Consider the following 13,286-nt stretch of genomic DNA (forward strand, 5'->3'; position numbering starts at 1 on the left):
TCTTTATGTATAATTGTGGCTTTTCACATTGACTATCTGACAGTGAGCAAGGCCCCTTAAAGAGCTCTCATCTTTCTGTCTTTGCCTGTTTCTCTCTTTTCTCTCGCTCTCTTGCATTCTTTCTAGGGATAAGTCTGCCTGTCTTCCCCCCACGGGGATCTCCATTGTGGATTACCATTCAGTTTTCGCCCAATTATCTAGTGGCTTTCGCTGCCTTTGACACATAATTATCAAAGGCCTAAATAATTGTCTTTATTATTGCCGGTGTTTAGATGTAGCGTCAGCGGAGCAGTCGGCAAAGCAAGGGAGCGTCACGGGGAGAGGAGAGAAATGAAGTATTTATCTCGACCAGAGATTAGCTTAGCATGCTGTTAAATGATGTCTCGTCGCTTATTTCAACTCGTCGTCCAGATAAATAAACATGATTAATATGCCCCCCCCCTCCCCTTGCTTCCTTCATACGCACACCCATCGCATATCACACTCTACGTCAGTGGTGAAAATAAGATTATGCACAACAAAAAAAAAGTCTAGCAATTAGTTGGCTTTGTAGCAGGAAGCAGCTTAAAGTGCTAAACACTGTACTTTGCTGAGGGCCATGTGAGAGGTCAGGTACAAGATACAGAGGTTAGAGAAAAGTCTCTGTGGGTGTGTTTTGCGTGTGCATGTGTTTGAGTGCACGATGGTCGGCTATTTCATAGAGCTTGTGAAAAGCTGGATTTAGTAGAATTGTGCCAACCAGGGGGTCAGAAATCTGTGATGTTTGCACGTGTGTATAGCAACCAGGTTCTCTGCAGAGAAATCAGAAGAAAAATTTGGAAGAAACCGAGAGCGGGAAAAAGAGAGGGAGAAGGATTTCATAGTTCATAGTTTTTGGGTGTATGTGGGATGGGTGGTGGACTCAAGTCTACATCATCAGTTGTGACTCAGCTTGGTTATCGTGGTTCAGAGGAATGTAAATGTAACATGAAGTTGCGGTGAAATGAAATCCAAATCACAGCGAAGGGAGTGTGTTTAAAAACAGCTCACAGAAATGGGTTACGAAATTTTTTTTCTTCTTTTTTTTTCTGCGTCTCGCTAAATTATGATGTCAAAATGTCCTTGATAACTGAACTGAATGAGACTTACAATATATAAGCCTGTAAGGGTGCGGACGTTAGATAAAAGTCCTTTAGACTGGTTCTAAACATTTCATGAAGGTGCTCTAGTGAGTAATCAGCACTCAGGTTCAGACTCACTGTGATGAGAACGCATTGTTTCCACTTAAACTTAAGCTTCTACTTATGTTTTAAAGAGTGGAAACCCACTTGCTTCAGGGATGCTGTTCTGAAACTAACCCTGTGGTCTTTGTTCCTCTGAAGTCGGCCAAGGGAAAAGAGTATTTTCCTCATGGGGATCAATAAAGCATTCATAAATATTCTTTGTTGTGCACATCTGCCTGTCTGTCTCTCATCTGTCTTGCTTTTTCTCCTCGTTCCTTCCTTATTCCTTCGAGCATACTACTTTTGATATCCACTCAGCTTCCTCTTCTAACCTTCTGCCTTTCTTCTCCCTTTTCTCATCTATTTTTTTTTTCACATGCAAGCCCCCCAACGTCCAACCCCCAGCCGAACTTTACTCTGCATATCCAGCTGCTTTAGCGTTAAAGGAAAAGGCCAGCAGAGAGGCGGCAAATGTCTCAACATCTGTGTGTTGGTTTTAGCTCAACAAGTATTTCCACATGTCTCTCTTCCTTTTTCCCTGTCCGATACGAGACTGATCACAACAGCTGGCCTGTTTCCTTGTTAAAGCTGCAGTCTGCGGTTACATACTGGATTAGCACATTTAACATTCTGGATAAAGATGGCTAACACTAACTCACAGGCTAACATGGTGTACAAATTATAACGTGATGAGTCATGATGATAAGACAGCTTACATCTCTACCCACTCGGGAGCATGTGGCTTTATCGTTCCGACTGGTTTGTAAGTTAACCTTGGGTATCACCCACCTAGCAGAAGACACAGGCATGCTTAGATTTCACTTTCAACATGCTGCTAACCACAGTTGTCATTGTGGCTTGTTAAACATGGGACCCAGTGGTGTCAAAATCATTGTGGTTTAGGGCCACACTGCATAGCGCACTCTCTCCTGGAGTCATTATTTGTCAACCTATTACCCCAACTGTTACCACAGCCAACCATATGTTTATAGGCATTGCGGCAATGAGAGCTGTCAGAACGAGTGATTGATACAGCCAGCGTTGGGAGATGGAGTTCTTTGGTCTTTAATCTTCGGGTTGAGGCATCATCAAGAAAACAGACTTTGTTTGGTGAGGGTTGCTGATTTATTTTCCCTCTTTATTGCAGCAAATACACAACACTGTGGGAGTATCTTTGAATAGCAAATCACAGACTCGAGCACAAAAGTTGGCGAGGGAAGGGCAAAGTGGGTTTTCTTTGTGTTTTAAACCAATAAAACTTAGCTGGTGAGAAGTTGATGTTACTTACAAAAAAGCATCCAGAGGTGCTGAATCTAATCAGACTGAATAGCTGCTCTAGGATTTCCAAAAGTCCAATTATCCCATTTTTTAAAAAACATTTTCTCCAGTCATCTGGTGGCTTGATGAGACAGTCTGTCTGCATAAGATTATTCATGCACTGTCTAAATACTTAAGTCCAATATTTAAGTTTAAGACATATCCATCTACAACTCAGCTTCACTCCCACCTCACAGCTGTGCCTTTTCCTTTGTATATACCTTTATCTTTGTCTAACCACCGTCAGTCATTCACTTCTCCACCAAACCGAATGTGGGCAGTGCTCTCATGTCTACTCACATACATCCATGTGTGTACCCACATACATGCAGCGGCGCACACACCCTTCCTCTGGTTGTCTTTATTAGTATTCTTGTTCTGTCTCTTGCTTCCACCTATCTGCATATCCTTTGTTATCTCAAAAGTACTTTGTGTTAAAAGTGGCATGCCAATATGATTTTTTTTTTTAAACGATCGACTTAAACAATGTGCCATTATTGACATGTTGGAAATACAGTTTGCTTTGGCACCAGTTACCAAATATATTATAGGCCAGTTACAGTTTTAATGCACCAGTGATATCCAGTGAACCTTACCCATGTTAAGTACATTTTCCATCCAAAATAAAAAAAAAATATGTTGGCCTCAGAAGGGGCATACAATAGGAGCAAGTTGAGACTCATTTATCCACTTGGAAAGTGGAAAGAAATGTTTTCTGCCCAGACTTGGGATGTTTTTGACTGGTTTGAAGTCATGTGCTTAGTGTTTTCCATGGGCAGTCAGTCCGCTGCCTCCTGTTTCCTGGCCTCTGCTAGCAGCCCATATACTCAGGGACTGGCCCGTTTGGCTAGCGCCAGAAAACAGGACCTTGACTGACACCTCCAGTTTTAAAGGGTTGACTTTGCTACTCCCACGGGCCCAGTTCTGCCAGAGGAAAGCATTTCAACCAAGCGTGGATGAGGGTGAAGTACAGAGTGTATCTGTGTGTGTGTGTAATTGTGTGGTTTTGTGTGAGCCAGCGAATGTGTGTGTGTGTGTGCATACATGTGCAGTGTCTGTCTTCTTTTGTTGTCTAGTTCGACAATTGTGCACTTTTTTTATGCTCATGGTTGTACCTCCCCTCTCAGTCTGCTCTATCCTCCACCCTGTGAAGACGCTCCAGTCGAAGCCTTATCAGCTGTATGATGTATGAGTCCTTAGGGCCTTAATAGATTCCATTTATCTCTATACACTCCCACTTTAATTTGGCTGGGTAAAGGAGGATGTATTCAAATGCCCACCGTCATTTTGATGTACAGCCGGAGCTGGCTGGCAATAGATGACCAGTGTTACTTGTCTGTGAATGTGTCTACGACGGGTGATTGCTTCAGCCTTAGTGTCTGACTGTCATATTCATATTACGGCGCACACTTAAACCCTCCATGCCCACCCAAACCGCAGCTTTGTACTCAACCCTCAGCCTGTGTTATTACATTTTGGCTTTTATCGCCCAACACTTATCCTAGTCTTACCAGCTAAGCCCTGATATTCCGATCCCTGCCTTAGCCTTAACATTACCTAGATCTCCCACTGAAGTGCTAGTCTTACTCTCAGGCATAAAAGCCATAAACAGCAAAAGTCCAGTAGTTCAGTTCACTGCCAAGTTCCTTCCTCTGGATGACACTTAAGATGAAGCTTTAATGTAGTTGTAAACGTGCTCTGCGCGGCCTTAGCCCCATGTGTGGATGACCAGGCAATCACCAAATGTAGTGCTATTCTTCAGCGCTATGCCAATCCTCCAGTCCAGTCTCTTCCCCGGCTTCACTAAACGTATAGTGATTGTTAACCTATTGTTGCAAGTCCTGTTCCCTTTTCTTCCCGTTTTATCTTAAAGCAAAGCATAGTGAAATGACTCGTTCCCAAGGCCTGGCTGCACTACTCCTTGGGGTGGGACCAGCAGTGTGGGAAGTCTATTGTAGTGCGGTAACAAGTTCTTTGTGTGACATTTTCCTTGGCGTTGACATTCAGCTGGGAATAGGAAGACGGTTCTGTGGACGCCACATTCTCTGTGACATGTGAAGGGAAAGGGTATTAAGAATGGGGACCGAGGTATTTGAACGTGCACGGGGAAGGACATTTACACAGAGCGTGACAAGGACACGCTATGGTGGAGCAGCTCTTTCATATTTTACTTTAGAACATTATGCTATACAGCAGCTTCAATCTGTATCCATTGGTTACTAAGCTATCCACTGGGCCAGCAGTGTCATGGTCCGGGGAGCGGGCTGCTGGTTTGTATTGGACAGGGTTTAACATTTTAATTAGGCAACAATCTATTGGCAAAATTAGTATGTCATGTTAAAATATTTTTATTCGCATCTGTGCAATCAAAACACTACTTTCTCCTGCTAAAGATGACATCATATGTCTTGCAGAATAAGGTCTGTGTGTTGTTTGGTGACTGTGTCATTAACATGCTGCACGGGTGACTAACACAAATTTGATTTGCCTTTTGTGGCAGATGAATCAGAGGGAAATGCAGGTGAAGAACAGAGTGTGCGCTGTGGCTCTGACTGATTCCGCTCACAACATCTGGCTACAGGAGACCAGCAAAGGCACACAGGACTGGATGCAGCAGGTAAAAACACACACACACACCGACTCAAATACACAAACACGTACTGAAGGCAAACAAAAGACGCTACAAACGATACAGGCGTCCATTCCTGAGCTCCCATCTCATCATGTAAATTCTCCCGGCGGTGAGCTGAGGTCTCTCAGTCTTTGCTCCTCTCTAATTCCTCCCCGCACAACCCCACTGACCTACACAGGTACCCCTGACCAAGAGCTACCCTTAGAAGTCATAGAGAACCATTGTTTGCATGTTTTCCCTCGCTGTCTTTTTTCTACAAAAAAGAAATCTGCCCCCACTTTTTTCTTTGTGGGTGCATGTCAATGAATAACTAAGACAGTTAACCCTCGATGGTGCGTGTGTACGCGGCCGAGTGTTTGTATGAGCCCGCGTGTACAATAGAATGCACGTGCACATGTGCATTTGTGTTAGCTTCATTTTAGCGCTTGCCCTTTCCAGTGTGACCTCTGCGCCATACGCAGCACCTGGGCTCACTCAGTATGCACATACAGATGAGGACCATCCAAGACCAGAGCTGCTTGAGAGCCAGAGATGCAAATGTCATGCACACACACACACACACACACACACACACACGGACACACACACCATACCTTTTATTTGTGATACATCCTCTTTTATACCCCTTGCCTTTTGTTTTTTTGGCTATTTCTGTCATCTCCCATTTCGCATGTGTGTTTGGTTTGTGTGATGAAGTGTGTGTTAGTTGTCTGCGTATGTATGTTGGTTTTGAGTGGTGGGGATTCAAGGTTGCACTGGCCCCCTTATCCTTGTCTGGCATTTCCTATTTTTGATTCATCTAAGGGATGTTCGGGACACTGCATAATTGGAATGTTAAGTGATTTTCTATTTGTGATGATTACCCAGAACAATAAATCTGAAATAACCTTCTTTGTCCAGCCGGAGGAAGGGGACAAGCAAGGATTCACTCTCTCTCGTACTCATTAACCCACGGTCCTTTTTTGGCTGAATTAAGAGAAGCGCCTGCCTAATTAAAGGGATTGTTTTTTTTTTCTTAAAGGGAAACGGTGGCACACCTATCCTAAGCTATGCCCTTCTCAATGATACAACAACAAAAAAAAGATTTGGAGGAAACGTGTCCATGATCTTTTTTGTGATCGTTTCCCTTCATAATTCTCACAGTTTCGGCCTCACTATTCCATAAGAGCGCTCATTACTTGTTGCCGATTCAAAAGCAATGTTTATACTGTATGCGATTTGCTGAGGGACCACTGGTTTATTATGTTAATCATTACATCTGTTTTATTTAACACAGGCGTTGATGCCTGTTGTTCCTGCCGTCACACTGGTAGAAGAATCAATATTCACAGTATGAAGTGTTTTGATCATTTATTGTCTCTGCTAATTAGGTGTAAAATGAAGATTATTAATAATAAATTCAGTATATCAGGGCTAACTGTTGACTCATACCTTATATAAGTTAATCTAGGATTGATATTAAAGTGGAAACTAACAGAAATTATGTCTCATATTTCAAAACTGCTAACTTCATTTGTATTGCTCAAATTCAGTATTTCATCACATGACTGGCTTCTGGGCACGGATGGCAGTGCTAGTTAACAAGCCCTCAGGTCAGCATGAGGATTGAGGTGAATCCAAAATCTAATCTGTCCCAGTCATTTACATTAGAAACCAATGCTGCGTATGTGCAGCGGTTCCACTAAAAGGTCAGAGTCCCTTTGTGTTCCACCCAATATGCTAATCCCATGGCTCGCGGCTAGAGGTTTCTGTCATTGGCTCGGCTTTCTGATGTCTGGCTTTGACTGATCACACAGTCTGCAAATACATGCACTTGTTGGTGAAGAGCAAAATATACACACACAGAGCCTGACAGACGAATATAGCGCTGCTTTTTAAAAGACATCTATATCAATAACGCATACGCAGCTGGGTCTCGAGCATAAACACTTGCATTACACACGGTGGCATACACAACACATACACACACACACACACACACACACAGGGAGGGCAGCCCAGAAGGCGCTGCACATCACAGAGGAGAGCTAGCAGTGAAGCTGAATAATGCCCTATGTGTGTATAAATATGGGTGCCCGTATGAGTAGGTGCATGTGAGGTCGGCACACCCCAGCAGTGCACTGCTCTGTTTTCCTCGGACAGAGATAATTCTCTCCCTCTGGGGTTCAAGAGGTCACTGGATGGTGGGATGGAGCGATGAGAAGAGGAGAGTAAAAGAGAGAAGATGGGATTTAGAGATCAGCGCCTGCTGGGCCAGGTTATAGAGACCAACTGGGTCAGACGAGGGGCAACTGACGTCACTGCTGGGAGACAAAATACAGAGTGAAGGTGAGAGAAAGGGAAAAAGAAAGGGAATAAGCCGAGGCTGAGATAGAAAGACTCGCCCATTGACTGAGACAGAAAAAGAAATAGGCATAGAAATAAAGTATGAGAAACGTTCAATTATTTAAATCCCGTTGACTGCCGCCGAGAAAGCACAGGGCAGAGCTGTGGAAAAGAAAAACAAAAAGACAGGTAGGCTATGAATGGAGTGAATACAGATGGAGGAGAGGAGATGAAGAGATGTACGTGGAGATAGATGAGTAGCATAGTGAGGAGAAGTGAGTGAGAGAGAGAAATGCGAATGATGGTGTACAGCTGGCAGCCTGTCACAGTCTCCAAGGTGTCTCCTGTCACTGTGCTGGCCTGCTGTCACACTCTAGTGGCCTGCCCAGAGCACACACACACACACACACACAGATATACACACATGCACACTCACACACACACACACATACAGAGTACACTATGGTCATGAATAAACCATCCTAATCCATAGAGATTATACAGCAACTGCAGGAGGTGGGAGAGAGACAGACACAGAGAGAGTGAGCAAGAATTGATACTCAGGACTACTTTCTGAGAAGTTAGGCTCCAGGCTGTCATGTGTGTTATGGTTTAGGAGACTTTTGTACTCTTAGCACAGAGTTTCTACCGTGGGACTCAGAGAGAAGAGGTTGAATTACAGTTTCACAATTGAGTGATGTCCATTGTATATGACTGTTAATATACATACTACACATATTTTTAGCATTTGCATTCAGATCTATATCAAAATTTCAAATTTTATTTTATTATTCAACCCCCTTCTTTATCAGGTTATTTATATATTAATGAAATCTGGTCAAACTTAATTAGAGTTTGTTTTGTGATTTTTAATGCAGGTTTTTGGAAGGCGGGGAGGATGCATCCATTTTTAAAGGTGCTCTGAGTGTGTATCCCTGTGACACTCACTGTGTAGTGGATATGGACACCTATGAGAGACCTATTTGGTCCTCGTGAAGGCTCCATTAGATCACCCCACCATCAGCTGAGTGCAGTGTTTTGTGTCCATTACTCTCTCCAAGTATGTGCGTGTGCGTGCATGTGTGTTTGTTCTCTATGTGAAAGAGGCAGGCTGGCTTCCACTCTGACTTGCAGAAAGCAGCAGGTGGTGGATCTCACACACACACACAAAACACGCACAAACACACACATATACACGCAACAAAGAAGGCTTAAAAGCATCTTTCAGAGGTAGAGGGGTAGAGCTGACACCTGCTTGTCATTTACACCCCCAGACTACGCTGTTAGCTCTCACTTAGCATTAGCCTCTGACTCTCAACTTTAAAGCATCTTTTAGAACTTTGTCTCCGCGCGATGTCGTCTTGCCGCTGGCATTGGGTGCACGTATGCGTGCATATCTAGCACGAATCCAGACGCAGGCAGAGACACACACACACGCATGCACAGAGCAGCAGAGGTGGAGGGGAAGAGTCAAATCTGTTTACATGTTTGTTTCTCTGCCTGCCTTTAGTTCAATGGCACCATTGATCGGCGGACGAGCCGCTTGAAGTGATGATGCTATGCGTCAGAGGCAGCCGATGTGATGTGCCATCCTTTTGTCACGTCGCCCTTCTCTAATCCCAGCCAGCAGGCCTTGCCTTTATATGACTGCTGTTATGCCTGCGGTCTCCCACAGCACTGGGACTGTGTGTGTGTGCGCGCTTGCATTTATGCAAGAGTTTGCGTGCACATGTGTGTTGTTGCCTTGACAAATCTATTCAAACCCCGGCCTCCCTGCCTCCATTGGTGGTGATGGTGGAGGTGAAGGGGGGAGGGAGGGAAGGCCCTTTGAAAGACTCCCCTCCTTCCCCTCTATCCAGCCGCCTTCAGCCCACTGCTCCACAGCCCAGCTGACATCTTCCTTGAGACAGACTGAATGAATTAAAGGAGATACAATGAGACACTTGATGTAGCAGTCAAGGAGCCCCACTGCTTCTGTGCCGCTCTACACCGCTCTGCCCTCAAGCCCAGGCTCAGAGGAGAGCACATCTAGGGCAAAAGGAAAGGATCTAAAAATACACAATATGCCACTGTTTACCAAGATGACTTGTCATCCCCCCTCCCCGCCCCTCATCCGCCTCCCCTCAATTCCCCCACATCTCTCTGCCGATCTTTCTTCAACCTCTTTGGCTCCTCTTATGCTATGCCCCGTCCAAGCGCAAGCACTTTTGATTGACAGGGCTGAAGAAATTAAATATAGAAGGAAGAGAGTGAAAGAGCATTTCTACTATTCAAGAGGGGGATTCATATTCTATCTTGGCTGATTTTTTATTTCTTCATGATTGGCTAGGATTGGATCACACATGAGCCAAACTTTTTCATGCACTTTTCCCAACAAAATTTAGTTTACTTGTTGATATTTTCAAATGATTTGCATACACATGCCAGATGTCTCATCTATCACGAGTGGCTATATATTTCTCTAAACTTGTAGTAAATAAATCACCGTGGGACTAAAGAAGACATTAGCTTTAGCTTAGCTGCAGAAACTTGTGTAGACAAAAGGCAACGGCAAAGAGGGGGCTCAATTAGGCAATGAGTATATTCCCTGTGTATCTTTACATATTCATACAGAAAAACATCAACCTATCTAGGAGCATGGTGTGTGTTTGTTTGTGCTACTCGGGCGATGATGAGCAGAGTAGAGGTTTGACGTAAACCTGTATTTTTTTGTGTGTCTGTGTTTTTTTTTTTTAGTGGGGTTGAAATGGGAGTTTCATAGATGTGTCTATCCAGTCTTTCAAGGCCTTGGGAGTCAGGGTCGCCGAGGGCAAAAATGCGAAAGCATGTGTGTGCGTCTGTGTGCGTATTTAGGTCTGAAGGGTTCACAATGCTACACATCTTCGTGGGAGACCCCCTGCCACGCAATCACTGACCCACACACACAAGCACACACAAGTATGCACAACACTGTAATGACTGTCAGGGGGCCAGGGTGAAAGTAAACAAGGGCAGATAAGCAGTGATTCAGAAGGACGCCAGCTGCACATTCTAATCTCTTTACATTTTCTCTTTCTTCTATTGAACTTTTATCTTATCTGGGGAACGTCTTCTCCAAGCATTCCTTCTCAGCCTCCCTCTGTCCTTCTCTCCCTTTTCCCTTGTTTTCGTACTGATGTTACAAGCCACAGCATACCAATCCACATTGCATGGTCGAAAGGGAAAACACACTTTGGTATGCTGTCATCCGCTGACCCAGAGAAGGAAAACTCAAAGCGTGAGGGAAAGTATGTTGTTTTGTTGTATGGCAATCATCCAGTTAATTAACTGTACATCAGGTTTAACCATACCATGTTTGAGAGAACGCCACACAGACGGGAAGATGAAGACAGCATAAAATGGATGAAGAGGTCTTCTCCTCTTTCTGACAGTAGAGTTGTCAACCGCAGGGGGTTTGGGAGGACTAGGGGTGTTTGCAGGGGGTTATGGGTCAGCAAGCTGGGCAGACACCCTCCCCCAGGGCACCCACTGATCTACCATGGTAGAGGGCCTCAGCTCTCCACCACAAACAAACGCCAAGCTGTCTGAGCAACATGTCACAGAGCTTTTAATTGCTTGTTCCTGTCTCCTCTCTCTCTCTCTCCCCCCTCCCCTTCCACCTCGCTCAGCCATACGCACACCTCTTTCTCACTTACTGTCTCTCCCCCTTGTCCTCCGCACCTGTCCCCCTTCTCTTTGTCTCCCTGTTTTTGCTCCCATTTCCCTTTCTTCTTCCACGTTTCTTAAATCTCTTTCAATTTCAATTAAATTAGCTACATTTCCACAAAGTAAAAAAAAAACCCAATACTTAAGACGCATCACGATAAAAGACACACATTTTTACATCAGACCCCTTCTCTTAATTATTATATTTCCAACTTTGAGCATACATTTCTTTGTGTTTGTGGGCATACTAGTGGAAGTTTCTGGTTGTCACATATTTATTTTCCATACCTGTCATGAGTACTCTATGTGCAAATAATTCACATCTTTTGTGGAAGCAACATTGTGAATCTATCCTCAGACTTTTCAATTGTCATTGTGTTTTTCTTCCTCTCCCTACAGCACTGTTGTAACTGGGTATCGAGTCCAGAGCCCGTGGACACACCACTGGATCCTATGCTGCCAGACTGCCCCAGAGTCTCTGCAGGTATCAAATGAACAGTGTATAAACACACTCCAACAGTCATTATAACTTAATAGGCATATCTCAGGTCGCTTTCAGTTTCCAGTCGCAGTGATTGTTCAAAGATCTCAAGACTGTTGATCGACAGACGACAGAGTACTGGCACACAAGTTGTAGGTCAGAATGTAACAGAGCTTTACTTGCAGGCAATCAACACTATGTCAACGTTAGCTAAGGCAAGTGTTTATTTTAGAGACCAAGATGAAAAATGTAATCTGGGTTGCATTGGGAGTCATACAGTTGGTAGCTGGCACTACAAGAAGTTCACAGTCTGTGATGTAGTAATGATTCAAATAGTAGGTTAAGTATGAATTTTGGCCGGTGGCTTTCACTGCCATGCGTATACTGAAACATCAATTAAATATTCATTAAAAGCAAGATAGGTGAGGTGCAATATGCCAACATGAGACCGACACAAAGGAAAAACAGATTCATTCCTCGATGTTTGTCGTGCTTCTGTGTACGTATTCATCAGTGGTTTACATCGGTGCAAATGTGAAGATTATCAGGGCTCAGCCAGCGCAGCGTGCTGTGTATGTTTACAGTGTTTGTTCTTGTATGTGTGCACGTGCTTGTGGGTGTTGGGTAGATCGGAGGTCTTAGTAGGGCTGATTGAGACGGATCATTGTCAGAGAAGCCGAAGCAGTGGCAGATTATCTTGAAACACAAATACAGACAGAAACAGAGGCTGTCTCTCACACACACACACACACACAGAAATGTGCCGTTTGATTTTGTTTCTATTTTTGTCTTCTCCGTCTTCTTTTTCATCATCTACTCTGTCTCCTGTATTCATTAATCCTCTCCTGTGGTGTTTGGCTTCCTGTCCCCTTGCCCTCTCTGCGGTTGACTGGCCTTGATGATGTCACGGTCATCATGAGAATGTGTCCTTAATGTAGGATTAGGGATGAAAGCTGTAATCCTCAACATGACCGTTGATAAGAGATGATGATTGCAGTGCTGTTTGAAGAGTGACACACATGCAGGCGTGCACGTACAGACAAACACACACACACAGAAACAAAAGTGAGGTTGAGCTTTAAACAGGAAATAATGTATCAAAAGTATTCAGTGCTTTTACTTTACACATTTGTGCGCACGCTCATCCTCACCTTCTTGTCTCATCGCTCATTTCCATCATCGCTCTGGAGGTCCTGCTTTGTGATTTCATTCTCTTCAAAGCCCCTCAGTGACATCATGGTGAATGTATAGGTCATCTTACACATGCTCCACATGTCAGCGAATACATCTCCAACACTGCTATCTCATCTCGGTTACTAAAACACCATGTTCCACATGGAGCCGTGTGGGTGGGTGGCCTTAACATCTACCGGTGAATCAGCTCCTTGAAAATGTCATCCAGCCTTCAATACAAAACCCCATACTGTATTTCATGTCCAAATGTCAGTTTTTTTTACCTTGATGTTTTATGTCTCCTCTCTCACTGACTGCTGTCGGTCAAAAGAGAGCAACCTTTGAGCCAAGATATCGTGGTCTACTTTTTGAAACTGTTGCCATGCCTGACATTGTCCTTACACAGACCTGTTTGACACAGCGTCCATCTGTATGTATGCACTATTGACTTGTGCTCCATTGACTTTTTGCT

At 44.1% G+C, this 13,286-nt stretch overlaps 1 protein-coding gene across 6 annotated transcripts in view; it reads left to right on the top strand.

Moving 5' to 3' along the window:
* The window catches only part of arb2a (ARB2 cotranscriptional regulator A), a 148,859-nt gene that overhangs the window by 91,711 nt on the left and 43,862 nt on the right, over positions 1 to 13,286 (top strand). For all 6 annotated transcript variants that reach the window (XR_003462241.1, XM_027277463.1, XM_027277464.1 and 3 more), the window contains exons 9-10: positions 5,020 to 5,136; positions 11,560 to 11,644. Coding sequence is in view for 5 of the 6 variants with exons in the window: in XM_027277463.1 (XP_027133264.1) it covers positions 5,020 to 5,136; positions 11,560 to 11,644 (202 nt within the window). In the remaining variant the exon portion in view is untranslated. The remainder of the gene's footprint in view (positions 1 to 5,019; positions 5,137 to 11,559; positions 11,645 to 13,286) is intronic.

Source organism: Larimichthys crocea, chromosome III (genome assembly GCF_000972845.2).
Source record: "Larimichthys crocea isolate SSNF chromosome III, L_crocea_2.0, whole genome shotgun sequence".
Taxonomy (NCBI): Eukaryota; Metazoa; Chordata; class Actinopteri; family Sciaenidae; genus Larimichthys; species Larimichthys crocea.